This window comes from Protopterus annectens, chromosome 7.part0, assembly GCF_019279795.1.
Source record: "Protopterus annectens isolate FY-2018-M chromosome 7.part0, PAN1.0, whole genome shotgun sequence".
NCBI lineage: Eukaryota > Metazoa > Chordata > Ceratodontiformes > Protopteridae > Protopterus > Protopterus annectens.
In genome coordinates, this window is record NC_056739.1 from 515651494 (window position 1) to 515666140 (window position 14647).

At 38.1% G+C, this 14647-nt stretch overlaps 1 protein-coding gene across 4 annotated transcripts in view; it reads right to left on the reverse strand.

The window, feature by feature from the left end:
- Positions 1-14647, reverse strand: part of TRAF3IP3 (TRAF3 interacting protein 3) — a 967079-nt gene that overhangs the window by 9598 nt on the left and 942834 nt on the right. For all 4 annotated transcript variants that reach the window (XM_044077128.1, XM_044077127.1, XM_044077126.1 and 1 more), the window contains one exon: positions 12642-12755. In XM_044077128.1, the coding sequence (XP_043933063.1) occupies positions 12642-12755 (114 nt within the window). The remainder of the gene's footprint in view (positions 1-12641; positions 12756-14647) is intronic.

Here is a 14647-nt window from a genome sequence, read left to right on the forward strand (position 1 = left end):
GGGTGCATGGTTTAAGTTTTTGAAGGAGGTTGCAAATGAGGGATGTAGGTACAGGTTGTATATGAAAGGTTGGAGTTGAAGTATTAGCAGTATTTAATGGGAAAGTGGTAATTGGTGGTAAAGTATTAGCTAGGATTAGAATGGCTTCAGTAAAATAGTTATTAAAGGCATCAGGAATCTGGTTAGAGTTACTATGGTTGAATCCTGAATGGGGCAGGAGTTTTACAGTGCCCTGGCTGAAGATGTTTGTTAATGCCTGACCAGAATTTTTGTGGTTTTTGTTGGTGGGTTTGTTTGAGGTGAAGATAATAGTCTTTTTGTCTCTGAAAATTTCTTTCTTGGTGGCATTTCTTAACTGTTTAAAGTAAAGTTGATCTGATGGACTTTTGGAGGCTCTCCATTTGGCCCAAATTTTATTTCTGAGGAGGATCTTTTGCCTAGTTTGTTTTGTAAGCCAGGGGGCAATTTTGGTCCTTATTCAGGAAGAGCGATAGGGGGCATGGTAATCTAGGATTTGAAGGAATCTAGTTTTAAAGTAGGTCTCGGCTTCATCAAGTTAAAGATGAAACATAGGTGACCAGTCACATGCTTTCAGTTCATTTTGGAAGCTCTCTGGATTAAAGAATTTTTTGGAACGGGAGGTTTTAAAATTATTAGTATTAGGGCTATGAATTTTTTGTTTAATAATATAGGTTAGCATATGGTCATTGATATCGTCGGGCAGGTTTCCTGGTTTATAAGTATCAAGATGGCTGTTGAGAAGTATCCAGTCTAGGGTGGTTTCCTTTTTGCTTGGCTTATGGATTCTAGTAGGAGTTATTATTTGTGAAAAACCGTGAAGATTTATGTGACTGGTAGGATTAGGGGAACTACAGGTTGCCCAGTCTATATTAAAGTCCCTTAACACAATGGTTTCCTGAGGTAGGTGGGTAGAGAGGTAACTAAGTATGTTTTCAAGTGTATTCATATTATTTACAGGGGGAGATATGTGCAAATTAGATAGATAGATTTGGAGTTGTTGATTTGTAGTTTGGCAGTAAGGGTTTTGCATTGGTATCTGAGGGTAGGAGCACATTGAAGGGTGAAACTTGGAGTTCATATTTATACAAAATGGCTACACCTCCACCCTTTTTGATTTTGCAGTCATATCTTAGGATATTATATCCAGGAAGGGTAATCTCTTGGTCCAGAGTTGAGGGTTTTAGCTATGTCTCTGTAATACAGAGAATATCGAATGAGTGCACCTCTAAGAGTGCATGTAGGTGGGTAATTTTATTGTTAATGCTACGGATGTTAAGGTGAGCTATCAGGAGGGAGTTAGACGGTCTATTGGGGGTAGTGATAGCAGGAGATGTTAGGTTGTGTGGGTTATTGGGAATATTAGTATTGGGGCCAGGGTTTGGATGAATATTACCATCTAATAAGGGGTGTTGTTGAGGATATTGTACAAACTTAAGGATTTTGTAGTAATTGTTTAGGGTTTTTTGACAAGGAAGTAAGTAAAATGGGTAGATCTATGGTACTTTGGAAGTATATAGATAGAGGTGGAGGTTATGTTACTTTGGTTGAGGGAGTTTATGTGAGAAACAGGTAGAGTTTGTTGGTAGGGGTGGTGTTGCTCAGGAAGAGAAAAATGTTCAAAGAAGGTTAGTGTGTATGGTATTGTAAGAGAAGCAAGAGTTGTACTTAAGAGTAGTAGGTTTGTGTATGTAAACTTGTGTGTTGGGTCCATTAGGATGTGTAGAAAAGGAGTTAGAGTATGTTGAGGGAAGGAGTGTAGTATGTAAGAATAAAGGTGGGAGAAGAAGAGAGTGCTGTATGAGCTGAAGTAGCTTGAGGGAAGAAAACTAAATAAAAGGTGGTTATAAGAGTGAAGCTATAAAATATTAACAATACAGGATAAGGTGTGGAAAGGTTAGGGAGTGGACCTAAAAGATAATTAACTTAATTAAGAAATTGTTGAGGTTGGGGTGTGGCTGTTAAGTAGAAGTAGTATGTGATAGGGTGATAATGGGAGCGGGTGTGGCAATAGAAGTATATAGCTATGACCACTGGGGGTGGGTAGGAATTGGGGGTAGGGTAGGGGAGCGGAGTGAGCCCAAAGGGCGAACTGAGTGGGTTAGAGCAGTTATATGAAAGATTTTACAGAGACGATTAGAGAGGAGGGGATTCCTGAGGCAGAGAAAGTGGTCACAGGTAAGTAGAATGTGGTGAAGCAGTTAATAGTTGAAAAGGATAGTGGAGTGGGAACAATAAAATAAATAGAAAAACAGCTAGGAGGAGGGAAAAGAGATGCTAGGAGTAGTAAGATAACACAGGACGATTAGCAACTAGTCAGAGGTGAAAAACTGATAAGGAATCTAGAAAATGAAACTAGGTAAAGTAGAGGAAGGGTTTTCGCACAAGGCTGGATTAGAGTGCCACCTAGTGGACAGAGAGCAGAATACAAGTATCTGTAATAGAGATAGCAGTTAGAGGTGGCTCAGAAAGTGGAGTCAGGGAGGGGGAAAAGCAGATGGTGCAGGGACAGAGAGGAGTCTGGCTGCTGGCTACCTGACTCAGTGGCTGAAATTCATTCTAAGCTAGGTACAATGAACTTAGAAAAGATCAGCCTAAGACTAATAATAGGTACAGTATGAATAGAACAGATCAATTTTAATGTTTAGGACCAGGGTGGAACATACTTTCTTGATCTGTTTAAAACAGGGAATTATACACCGCAACAGCAGAATTTGTTGACCAGTCATTGGGATGGCTGAAGGTAGAAATTAAAAGGGTCCTTAATGACCAGGCAGGTCCTTTCATGCATGATAGGAGGAAAAGAGCTAGGAGGATTAGAAAGATACAGTTTACATTAGGTGTGAATGCAACATAAAAATGCTAGTAGTACTATTAAGGCTATCAGGGTAAAGACACAGTGCAGACAGTGTTATACAATAATTAAGGTTGCAAAGAACACAATCTTAAATTAATACTTCCAGATGGCTACTAAGACATAGCCTAAGCATTCATGTATAAGCAAGCACAACGGAATTGGAGAGATATCCTTTAACATTACAATAAGTAAAGGTAAGCAAAAGTAAAATAAAAATGCCTGACTTGTGTTAACAAAAAACAAAATAGAATTACATAATGTAAACTGTATAACAATCAAATAATCACAGTAGGTTATTATTAAGTAAACTACTACTTGAGGCAAGATAACTTATTCAATAAGTTCTGGTCAAGTTCCCTAAGTAATGTGCAGATAAAAGCCACTAGGAAAAATAAGTGTGACTCCCACAGAGGTTAGCCAAAAGAACGTTTTCTTAATGGCAGTTAACGTGTATATCTTAACAAGGGGAAAAAAAAACTTCAGAAAGCAACTCAGCAAACTTTAAATCCAGGGGGGTAGGTAATGCCTTTCTGGATGTCTGCACAAGGAGTAAGCAGTCCTTATTTACAGGGCAGTTGTGGATATAAAGTATGGCTAATATGACATTAAACGATCATGCAGCAACAACTATGTGGTCAGGACTCTAGACAGGGTTTTCTACTGTTGATCGCTAAAAGCAACTAAGCAGCCTTAACTTACAGAAACAGATTGCCGGCAGATCAATACGTGCACACACCAAATCAATCAGGCATTAGTGGTAGAAAGTAGGCACATTATCCATAAATAAGGCGATTAAATAGGTCACTCTGTGATAAAATGTAGTCACAGGCCAGATAAGCCTTAAATTTAGATGAACGCTAACTGAATTTAAATAATACGCTCTCGCAGGAGAGCGTACTTCAAGGCAGAGTACCCCAGGAGCTAAATAGGCACTCTGACAAGTGGTTCAGTTAAACTTTATTTCTTTTTTCATCAGGGAGCAAAAATGTTACACACACAGGGTGGTAAGGGAGCATCAAGTTGTAAGACTAGCAAAAACGCATAGGCAAGAACGCTGTAAAATTAGCTTACAATAATATCTACGCAAGAGTGTGCATAAACCGCATAAAAATACAGCAGAAATGCTTGTGAATACACTGTGCTCTTAATATAGAACCAGCATTTTAATCACTAGCCTCACTGACGAACACTAGAATAACTAGCTAATAACAGCCACCGCGGGTAGAACAGCATTTGAAAACGCACAGAGCAGCGAGTAAAAAATTCCACGTGGGAGGCACCTTACTTCCAAGTAGCCATTTAGTACGCCTGCAACCTTCTCACACTAATTATCATAAGGACACAGTTTAAACATTCACCTTAACAAAATCATTATAATCCTTGGCAGAAAAACACTCTACAAATAACTGCATGGGCTAGTAATAGTGCATTATCACACAAGACATAAGCTGCAGTAGACTCATAACAGTACACAACTAGAAAAAAACACTTTACTAGCTCTTCAGAGCTAGAATTATTACCAATTACTGCAAATTAATGTGATAGGCAACTAACAACAGTTTACTGCATGATAAAGAAGGCAAACGTTGTGCAGTTACCGTACTTACAATAGAGCCGATCTTCTGGGGCCAGGGACACACATCAGCCAGGGCAGGTACAAGGATAATAAAGATGGCGCCATAATGGACTTCCCCCTATATGCCTTTGGGGCAGGATGTGAGGTGGGAGGAGGAGGAGGCAGAGAAGGCAAGGGCAGATAGATAAGGGAGGGGCAAGAAACCATGCAAAGTTATCAGGAGAGGCAGGTTTCTCAGTAGTACTCTTTAACAAGTAAAGTAAAGAAGATAAAGAATAGGGGCTAAGTATTAGGTGAGAGTGTAATAGAGTTGTGGAAAGCGGTAAGGTAGGATATAGAAAATACAGAGTTCCAAGTAAGTAGGAGGGCTGGGGAGGATACAAGCAGCTATATGGAAGATTTTACAGAGACAATCAGAGAGGAGGGGATTCCTGAGGCAGAGAAAGTGGTCACAGGTAAGTAGAATGTGGTGAAGCAGTTAATAGTTGAAAAGGATAGTGGAGTGGGAACAATAAAAGAAATAGAAAAACAGCTAGGAGGAGGGAAAAGAGATGCTAGGGGCAGTGAGATAACACAGGAAGATTAGCAACTAGTCAGAGGTGAAAAACTGATAAGGAATCTAGAAAATGAAACTAGGTAAAGTAGAGGAAGGGTTTTCGCACAAGGTTGGATTAGAGTGCCACCTAGTGGGCGGAGAGCAGAATACATGTATCTGTAATAGAGATAGCAGCTAGAGGTGGCTCAGAAAGTGGAGTCAGGGAGGGGGAAAAGCAGATGGTGCAGGGACAGAGAGGAGTCTGGCTGCTGGCTTTCTGACTCAGTGGCTGAAATTCATTCTAAGCTAGGTACATTTTACTTAGAAAAGATCAGCCTAAGACTAATAATAGGTACAATATGAATATAACAGATCAACTTTAGTGTTTAGGACCAGGGTGGAACATACTTTCTTGATTTGTTTAAAACAGGGAATTATACAACACCGCGACAGTAGAATTTGTTAACCAGTTGTTGGGATGGCTGAAGGTAGAAATTAAAAGGGTCCTTAATGATCAGGCAGGTCCTTTTGTGCAGGATAGGAGGAAAAGAGTTTCTTGATCTGTTTAAAACAGGGAATTATACACCACGACAGCAGAATTTAATACATTTAAAACATAATCAGCAATATTGTAAGGCATAGAGGTATACCAACAATGTGTTACAAAGTGCACAATGATAAAAAGCCAAGTAAAACACTATATACAATTTTGAAGAGCATCCTTTTGGCAATTCACAATAGTAATAAGGAAAAGTTATGTGTTTAGTTTAGTTGTAACTATAAAGGGAGAGAGAGATCTGGGTAGGTTAGTATAAATGGGGAGGAGGTGATAGGAAGAGGTTATGTAAAGTGGTAGAGAGGTTAGGATAGCCAGGTGAAGATGAGGAAGTGGTGATGGGTAGAGAATCTGTACAGAGCCATGAGTTTGATAGGTAGAAGATGCTTGAATGAAGATTGGTAAGTTACAGTTGTAACAGTCTGTGGAATAGAATTCCATCTTTTGTCAATACAGTAGCAGTAAAGTTTTTTTCCCACTGCTTCCTGAGGTTTATAGATGGTGAGAAGTTATTTGTCATTAGAATGCCGGGATCTCTTTGGTTGCTAGGAGGGAAGAATATAACTTAGTGCAGGTCAGGATTGGGGTTTATAAATGATGTTGTGGGCAGCAGGTACTTGTATGAAGTGAAAGTAGTAGGGTAGTTCAAGCCATTTCAAATGTTTAAGTGCCTTGCAGTGATGTGTATAGTATTATTTATTGGCAGCAACTTTGTTGTAGCACATTTCAAATGTAGTTTTAACAGATACCTGCAAGCTGGTAAGGATAGAGGCACCAGATAAGCGTGAAGGAAGGAGATAATTGGTTGCTAGGGTTATTTTAGGAGAGTTAGCAAAAATGTTTTTATGTCGTAAAGCATACCAAGTTTCTAGTGAGTTTTTTATATTATTTTGAATGTGGAGTTCAAATCTGAGGGTGTCATCAATTGTCACACCAAACAGTTTTGTATGGGATACAATTTCTATCACTGCATTGTAAGTGGAAAACTTTGAAGCTGGCTTTGTCCTTCAGATGCTCTTTGGGGAGAAATAGGAGTAGTTTTGTTTCTTTAGGGGGATGAGTAATAAATGAGCATTGTGATGCCAGTTTTCAACAGAAGTGAAGGCTTCTTGTGTTACTTTGAAAGGATGCATCAGAGTGTCAAATGAGCGCATATTAGTGTTGAATCATCAGCAAACTGTATATGTGGTGCTTGCCTTGAGAAGGTATAAAGGTCATTAATGAAAACAAAAAGATGTGGAACAAGAATTGAGCCTTGGGGTATATGGGTGATAAAAGGGAGGTATGGAGAGGAAGTTTGTTACCATCTAACAGTTTGCTGTCTGTCAGTAGGTAGTTTTAAACCACTGAAGTGAAGGAGGGGATAGGCCAATATGGTGCAGTTATTGAAGGAGTTTCCTATGTGAGACAGTATAAAAGGTTTTGGACCAATCTAGAAATATGCAAGAGATAAGTTTGCCAGAGCCCATTTCCTTGTTTATGTTATCTAAAAAGGGTAGTAGTACAGTAGTTGTACTATGGCCAAGGAAAAATCCATGTTAAGTACTGGTTAAGAGCTGCTCTGAGAGGAAATGACAAAGAAGTTGAGTATGGATATATTTTTCTAGGATTTTTTAGAGAGGGGAGATAACTGCAATCAGACGAAAGTTAGAGACTTCTGCAGAGTTTCCTCCCTTGTGCAGTTTGATGACATATGATCTTTTCTAAATAGCTGGGACACAAGAGTCCTGTACGGATCTATTGATTAAGATAGCTACTGGGTAAAACATGGCTTTCAGGTATTCAGGTTGGAGGTTGTTCGAAGCTGTGGAGCAAGGTTTAAGTTTAAGTAACAGTTTTCTTTTGTATAGTAGATATTGTTACAGGTTTTAAGGTAACATTGTTAGCATTTCTGGATCTGAATTGTTTGGATTCATATTTTTCAGAGGTTAATGTGGAAATAGAGGAGGCAGTTGGTAATATGTCATGGGTTTGTGTAGGGGGTGAGGGCAGCAATGCTCTCTATAAAGTATTTATTAAATGTTTCAATGCAAGAGTAGCCAGTCAAACACAGTAGCTGCAGATAAAATGTAATATGTTTAATGAACGGCAGTAAAACAAATAAAAACAGCAAAATAAAACATCAGGTAAATCAGATAAGTGCTTTCACTCCAGTCCTGGAGCTTCATGAGATCCAGTTAACACAGTGCTTGAGACTATTTAAAGATACAAAGACTCTGATGTTACCTGTTCAGATCATGTGATCTGTGTAGCAGTCTTAAGGGAATATACTCATTCAAACTTTTTCTTTTTTCACTTTGCATTTTTAGCATCCATTTAGTTTCTAAACATTCAGTCTTATTACTAGCAGACTTGTTCTGATTCCTAACTCAGTAATTAAGGTATAGTGTATTTGTGACACAAGGAAAGTGCTTGCATTGGTCATTTTGTCTGCGTGAGTGTGTACCTGTGGGTATGAGTTTCCATGTGAATGATCAAGGGCAAGGTTAACTGAAAAAAAAAAACAGAATCTTATCTTGACATGTCAAGAACACTACTGCCCAAAACTAATCTACAAATTACAACTTATTTTATTTACTGGAAGAAAAGCCTACCACATCCCTTAATCTGAAGTTTATTAACAACATGGCTGTGTGTGGAAAGGGGAAATTCCTCACTGAAGAGCACAGCAGTCTTGGACATACAGTGAAGTCATTCTGCCTAATTATCTGGACTGCAATCTATGGTAAAAGGTGATTTTGATCATTTCATACGAGGTTGTTAGGCCATGATAATTTCTTTCTTAGTCATTTGCAGGGAAGCCATGTACATGTGAAGTATATCTGCATGTGTGCATGTCTGTGTTCACTTATATGTATGTCTGTGATTCATTAACAGGACATGTATGTCCACTGTCCATAAATTCCTAAACCAGGAAGTCAGGCAAAGAGTAGCTGTGACACTTGTGAACTGTACAATTTGTTGTACTGCAAACATGTGGAAAACGTAGATCAAAATGTAAGGGAATGGCATAACTTATTAGTCAGAAGTGCAGGTAAAGTGACCAATGAAGAAATGCACATTGTGGGTAAATCTGAATGGAATAGAGGGGTTCATACAAAAAGATCAGTGAGTGATTTCCAACTTTTTTTGCTTAATAAAAAAAATAATAATTATGGTGAATACATACTTTAACAAGAGGGAGGAGCATATAGGATGACATACAAGAGTGGAGGAAGATGCACACAGGTGGAATATATCTTATGTGGAAGGGCCAGTCTGAAGGAGATTGGAGACTGTAAAGTGGTGGCAGGAGAAAGTGTAGTTAGGCAGCATAGGATGGTGGTTTGTAGGATGACACTGGTAATCAAGAAGAGAAGGAGGAGTGTGAGGGCAGCACCAAGGATCAAATGGTGGAAATTGAAAAAAGGTAATTGTGAGGTAGAGTTCAGGGAAGAGTTAAGACAGGCACTGGGTGGCAGTGCAGAGTTACCAAATAGCTGGGTAACTACAGCAGAGCTAGTAAGGGAGGTGGCTAGAAAGGTGCTTGGTGTGACATCTGGAAAGAGGAAGGAGGACAAGGAGACCTGGTGGTGGAATAAAGAAGTACAGGAGAGTATACAGAGAAGGAGGTTGGCGAAGAAGAAGTAGGATTGTCAGACAGATGAAGAAAGTAGACAGGAGTATAAGGAGATGAGGTGCATGGCAAAGAGAGAAGTGGCGAAGGCTAAGGATAAGGCATATGAAGAGTTGTATGAAAGGTTGGGCACTAAAGAAAGAGAAAAGGACCTGCACTGATTTTCCAGACAGAGTGACTGAGCTAGTAAAGATGTGCAGCAGGTAAGTGTGATAAAGGATAATGAGGGGAAACATACTCAAGCGAGGAGTGTGTGTTGAGCAGATGGAAAGAGTACTTTAAGGGGTTGATGAATGAAGAGAATGAGAGGGAGAGAAGGTTGGATGATGTGCAGATGAGAAGGTTGGATGATGTGCAGATACTGAATCATGAAGTGCAGTGGATTAGCAAGGAGGAAGTAAGGATAGCTATGAAGAGGATGAAGAATGGAAAGACTGTTGGTCCAGATGACATACCTGTTGAAGCATACAGGTGTTTAGGTGAAATGGCAGTGGAGTTTTTAACTAAATTGTTTAATGAAATCTTGGAAAATGAGAGGATGCCTGAGGAATGGATAAAAAGTGTTTTGGTACCAATTTTTAAGAATAAGGGTGATGTGTAGAGCTGTAGTAACTACAGAGGGATTAAATTGATCAGTCACAGCATGGAGTCATGGGAAAAAGTAGTGGAAGCTAGGTTAAGAAGCGAGGTGATGATTAGTGATCAGTAGTATGGTTTCATGTCAGGAAAGAGTACTACAGATGTGATGTTTGCTCTGTGAGTGTTGATGGAAAAGTACAGAGAAGGTCAGAAGGAGTTGCATTGTGTCTGTGGACTTAGAGAAAGCATATGACAGGGTGCCTAGAGAGAGGTTGTGGTATTGTATGAGGAAGTCAGGAGTGTCAGAGAAGTATGTAAGAGTGGTACAGGATATGTATGAGGGTAGTGTGACAGCGGTGAGGTCTGCGGTGGGAGTGACGGATGTGTTTAAGGTGGAGGTGGGATTAAATGAAGGATCAGCTCTGAACCCTTTCTTATTTGCAATGATGATGGACAGGTTGACAGTCGAGATCAGACAGGAGTCCCCATGGACTATAATATTTGCAGATGACATTGTGATCTGAAGTGAGAGTAGGGAACAGGTGGAGGAAATGCTGGAGAGGTGGAGATATGCTCTAGAGAGAAGAGGAATGAAGGTCAACAGGACTAAGACAGAATCTATGTGTGTGAATGAGAGGGAGGATAGAGGAATGGTGAGGATGCAGAGAGTAGAGGTGGCGAAGGTGGATGAGTTTAAATACTTGGGATCAATAGTTTAGAGTAATGGTGAGTGTGGAAAAGAGGTGAAGAAGAGAGTACAGGCAGAATGGAGTGGGTGAAGAAGAGTGTCAGGAGTGATTTGTGACAGACGAGTACTAGTAAGAGTGAAAGGGAAGGTCTACAAGAGGGTAGTGAGACCAGCTGTGTTATATGGGTTGGAGACAGTGACACTGACAAAAAGACAGGAGTCAGAGTTGAATGTGGCAGAGTTAAAGATGTTAAGATTTGCACTGGGTGTGACGAGGGTGGGCAGGATTAGGAATAAGTATATTAGAGGGTCAGCCCAGGTTGGAAGGTTTGGAGACACAGCTAGAAAGGCAAGATTACATTTGGACATGTGCTGAGGAGGGATGCAGAGTATATTGGGAAAAAGATGCTAAGGATGAAGCTGCCAGGTAACATGAAAAGAGGAAGGCCTAAGATAAGGTTTACAGATGTGGTGAGAAAGGATATGCAGTTGGTTGGTGCGACAGAGCAAGATACAGAGGACAGGAAGAAATGGAAACAGATGACCCACTGTAGCAACCCCTAATGGGAGCAGCCGAAAGAAGATTTGCTTAATAATGGAAAACTATAAACTAAATGTAATTAGATGTTAATAGTATAGTATAACAATGGTAAAAAATAAGCTTGAATTCTCAACGTTTTAATATTGGTTACACTGTATTATAACAATGTTAAACACAGACTCAAAATTCTCATCATTTTAGTCAGCGATTAATGATATGATATAACACTGATAAAAATAGACTTGGTATTCTCAACATTTTAAAATGGTAATGTGAATTAATTTGCAACACTGGAATATAGAGGAAGCTGATGGAAAATGCATTTAACTGGATATTGATGCTAAGAAATGTGTATGTATATGTATATATATATATATATATATATATATATATATATATATATATATATTCTGTCTTTGTTATGGTTTCAAAAAAAACTGTGATAAAAAAAAAGACTTGTTGACAATTTTTATTTGCTGGCATTTAATGCTATTGTCAGAGATATGTGTAATACTGGGTCTTATTAAAAAGGCTGACTTTTCAGCAATAAACTTTATGTGGTTAGGACAATATGACTGACTTTATGAAAAGTTAAAACATTTGTATGGATACCAGTGTACAGTGGATATTGGGGAATGTACCCTTTTCTCGACTGTAGTGCAGTTTCAGAGTTGGTATATATATATATATATATATATATATATATATATATATATATATATATATATATATATATATATATATATATATATATATATGTGTCTACTGCTTTTAGTCGAATTACACTTGGTCAAAAATTATTTCAGCCTGCCCACTTAATCGAGCATTTCACTGAAAAGCCCATTTGGTCGAAATTGGAATATAGCCCCTGCCCCACTGCAGTGCGACCCTGGAGTGAGAATATAAAGTAAGGGGGGTGGGGGAGTATCCCCCCCACAAAATTGCAGTAGATTTGCTATTATATACATGTTAATACATTAAATATACTTACATTAAATATACATTGAAACATATATCAGTAAAAATAACTTGCAAAATGTGGGGGCTACGCCCCCACACCCCCAAATGTGGGGGGCTATACCCCCCCCTTACTTTATATTCTCACTCCAGGGTTGCACTGCAGTGGGGCAGGGGCTATATCCCATTTTCGACCAAATGGGATTCGACCAAATGAGATTTCAGTCAAATGAGCTTTCAGTGAAGTTGGCAGCCTGAAATCATTTTCGACCAAGTCTAATTCGACTAATAGCAGTAGACCCATATATATATATATATATATATATATATATATATATATATATATATAATTTTCTGGCAGGTGTGGGGAGTGGGGGATTACCCTCCCCCCTCCCACATCACACACACAAAAACACAGATTTTGATTATTTTAAGTCTGACTTCTTGGAAAGAGTTGATCTTCTAACATAGATCTGTGTAATACTATACTAGCCAATTAAACAAAACAAACAGAAAATGTATTACAATGAAGCAACATAACACAAAATAATACATTAAACATGGTTATAGTGCTATCATGATTTCATAACTAAACTGTTTATTTATCATAATCATAAATGTTCATTTCATCTATTAAAATTCTTCTTTTGTAAAGCATAATTTTATAAAATTAGAGGAATGTATGTTAATCAAAACTAGAAGTATCATAAATTCTTACCCGGGAATGTTTCCTGTGAAAATGATTCAGTTCCTCTCTACACTGTTGCAGCTTTGTTTGGCAGGAGTAATATTCGTCTCCCAGAGCCTCCAGTTCAGCTCTTAATTCTGCACACTGCGACATTAAATGGAAATGAATCATTTAATGTTAACACATTCAAAGAATAGCATTGATATGAAGTAAAATGGAAAAAAAAATTAAATAATGAATCTTTACTCAAAACGAACAAATTGAAATTAATTTTCATAAATTATCATTTATATATGCTTGTGTGGTTAAGACATAATATCATTACTCAAGCTATGCAAAGCATACTTATTATTTTTATTTATTTACTTACTTACTTTCTCACTCATTGCTGACCAGGTTAGCCACACTAGTTTTTATGTGATTAATTTGTCAGATTTACAACTTGATAATAGTATGTATAGTCTCTTAATGAAGGGGGTAAAAGTTGTACCTACATATTTTCTGAATTTGGCTGATATTTTTTTAGAGGTGGGTCGTTTTGCCACAAATTGCATTTGAAAGCATTTTTTGCTAACACTGATGTTAATGATGAGGGTTGTAGTGCAGTTTGTAGTGCAGATGACTGAAGAACCACTGTTGGAGTTATCCTTGCATGAGAATGAATTAGTTGATATTTTCATGGATGAGTGTGAATTTGAAAATAATAGAGATGATGCCACAGGTGGCTTTTTGTATAGAACAGGTTATGGGACATTAACTATTCCTAGGATCCATTATGTAGTTCTTTTAACCCACTCAGAACTTTTTCAGCAATAACAAATTTTGAAAAAATGTTATGTAAACAAGCCCAAGTGGAATATAAGAAGCTTTTTGATAGTTATAAGCCTCATAATTTAAAGAAGAATGAACAAAATGCCTTGAGGCAGTTACGGAGTTTGAATGAGAACTATGTTTTTTCACAGGCTGATAAGGGGGGGTAATTGGGTAATTATGTCAAGACTTGGATACAATTGCATGGTGAAAAATGTATTACAAGAAGATGGTGTTTAGGAATAGGTACATTTGAATGTTTTGGATGTTTACAATGCTTTATTGTTAGATCTGCTGGAAAAGGGAGAAAGACAAGGATTTTCTTCCTGACATGATGTTAAAAATTGCACATTAAACAACCCAAAATGGCTAGATTTTATGCTAAGATTTGTTGAATCCTCCTGGTAGGCCCATAGTGTCAGGGGTGGGGGTGGGGGTATCTCCAGAATATAGGAATTTTTCTGGATGCACAGCTAAAGGAACATCTTAATCGAGTCCCCTCACATATTAAAAATGGCAAAGAACTATCAGATGCTATGGGAGGCATGGAATAGAAGGATGGTTATTTTTGGGCAAGTGTTGATATAAAGTCTTTGTATACTAACATCTCCCATCGATGGGGCCTGGAAGCTGTAGCTAAGTTATTGGGGGAAGTTCCTAGTACCAATTACTTATTACAGCTTCTAGAATTTGCACTAACCCATAATATTTTCATGTTTGAAGTGTCTTATTTTTTACAAAAACAGGTACAGCTATGGGGGCATCATATGCCCCGTCATATGCTATTATTTTCATTTTTTTTTTTGAGGATAGTTACATTTATAGGAATACATATTTTGCACATAAACTATCCTTTTTGAACAGCTTATGTTGGAAATGAATCAGAATCAGTATGGCATTACATTTTCTTATAAAATTCATAGGGAAAAGATACAAATTTTAGATTTGGAGTTCTTTGTTGATAAGAACAAATTGGTGTATTTCAAACCATTTTATAAGGAAACAGCAGCTAATAATTTTTTGAGTGCAGACAACATGCATCCAGAACATTTGCTTAATTCTCTCCCCTTTGGAAAATTTAAATGTATTGGGGCCATGTTTATGATAAGACAACATTGGATAGAGAGTTCAATGTTGTTAAATCCAAGTTAGCTTGCAGAGGGTACTCTAGGCAGGTGTTTTAAAAGGCTGAAGAGAGGGCGAGAAGTGAGATTATCCCTTCAAGG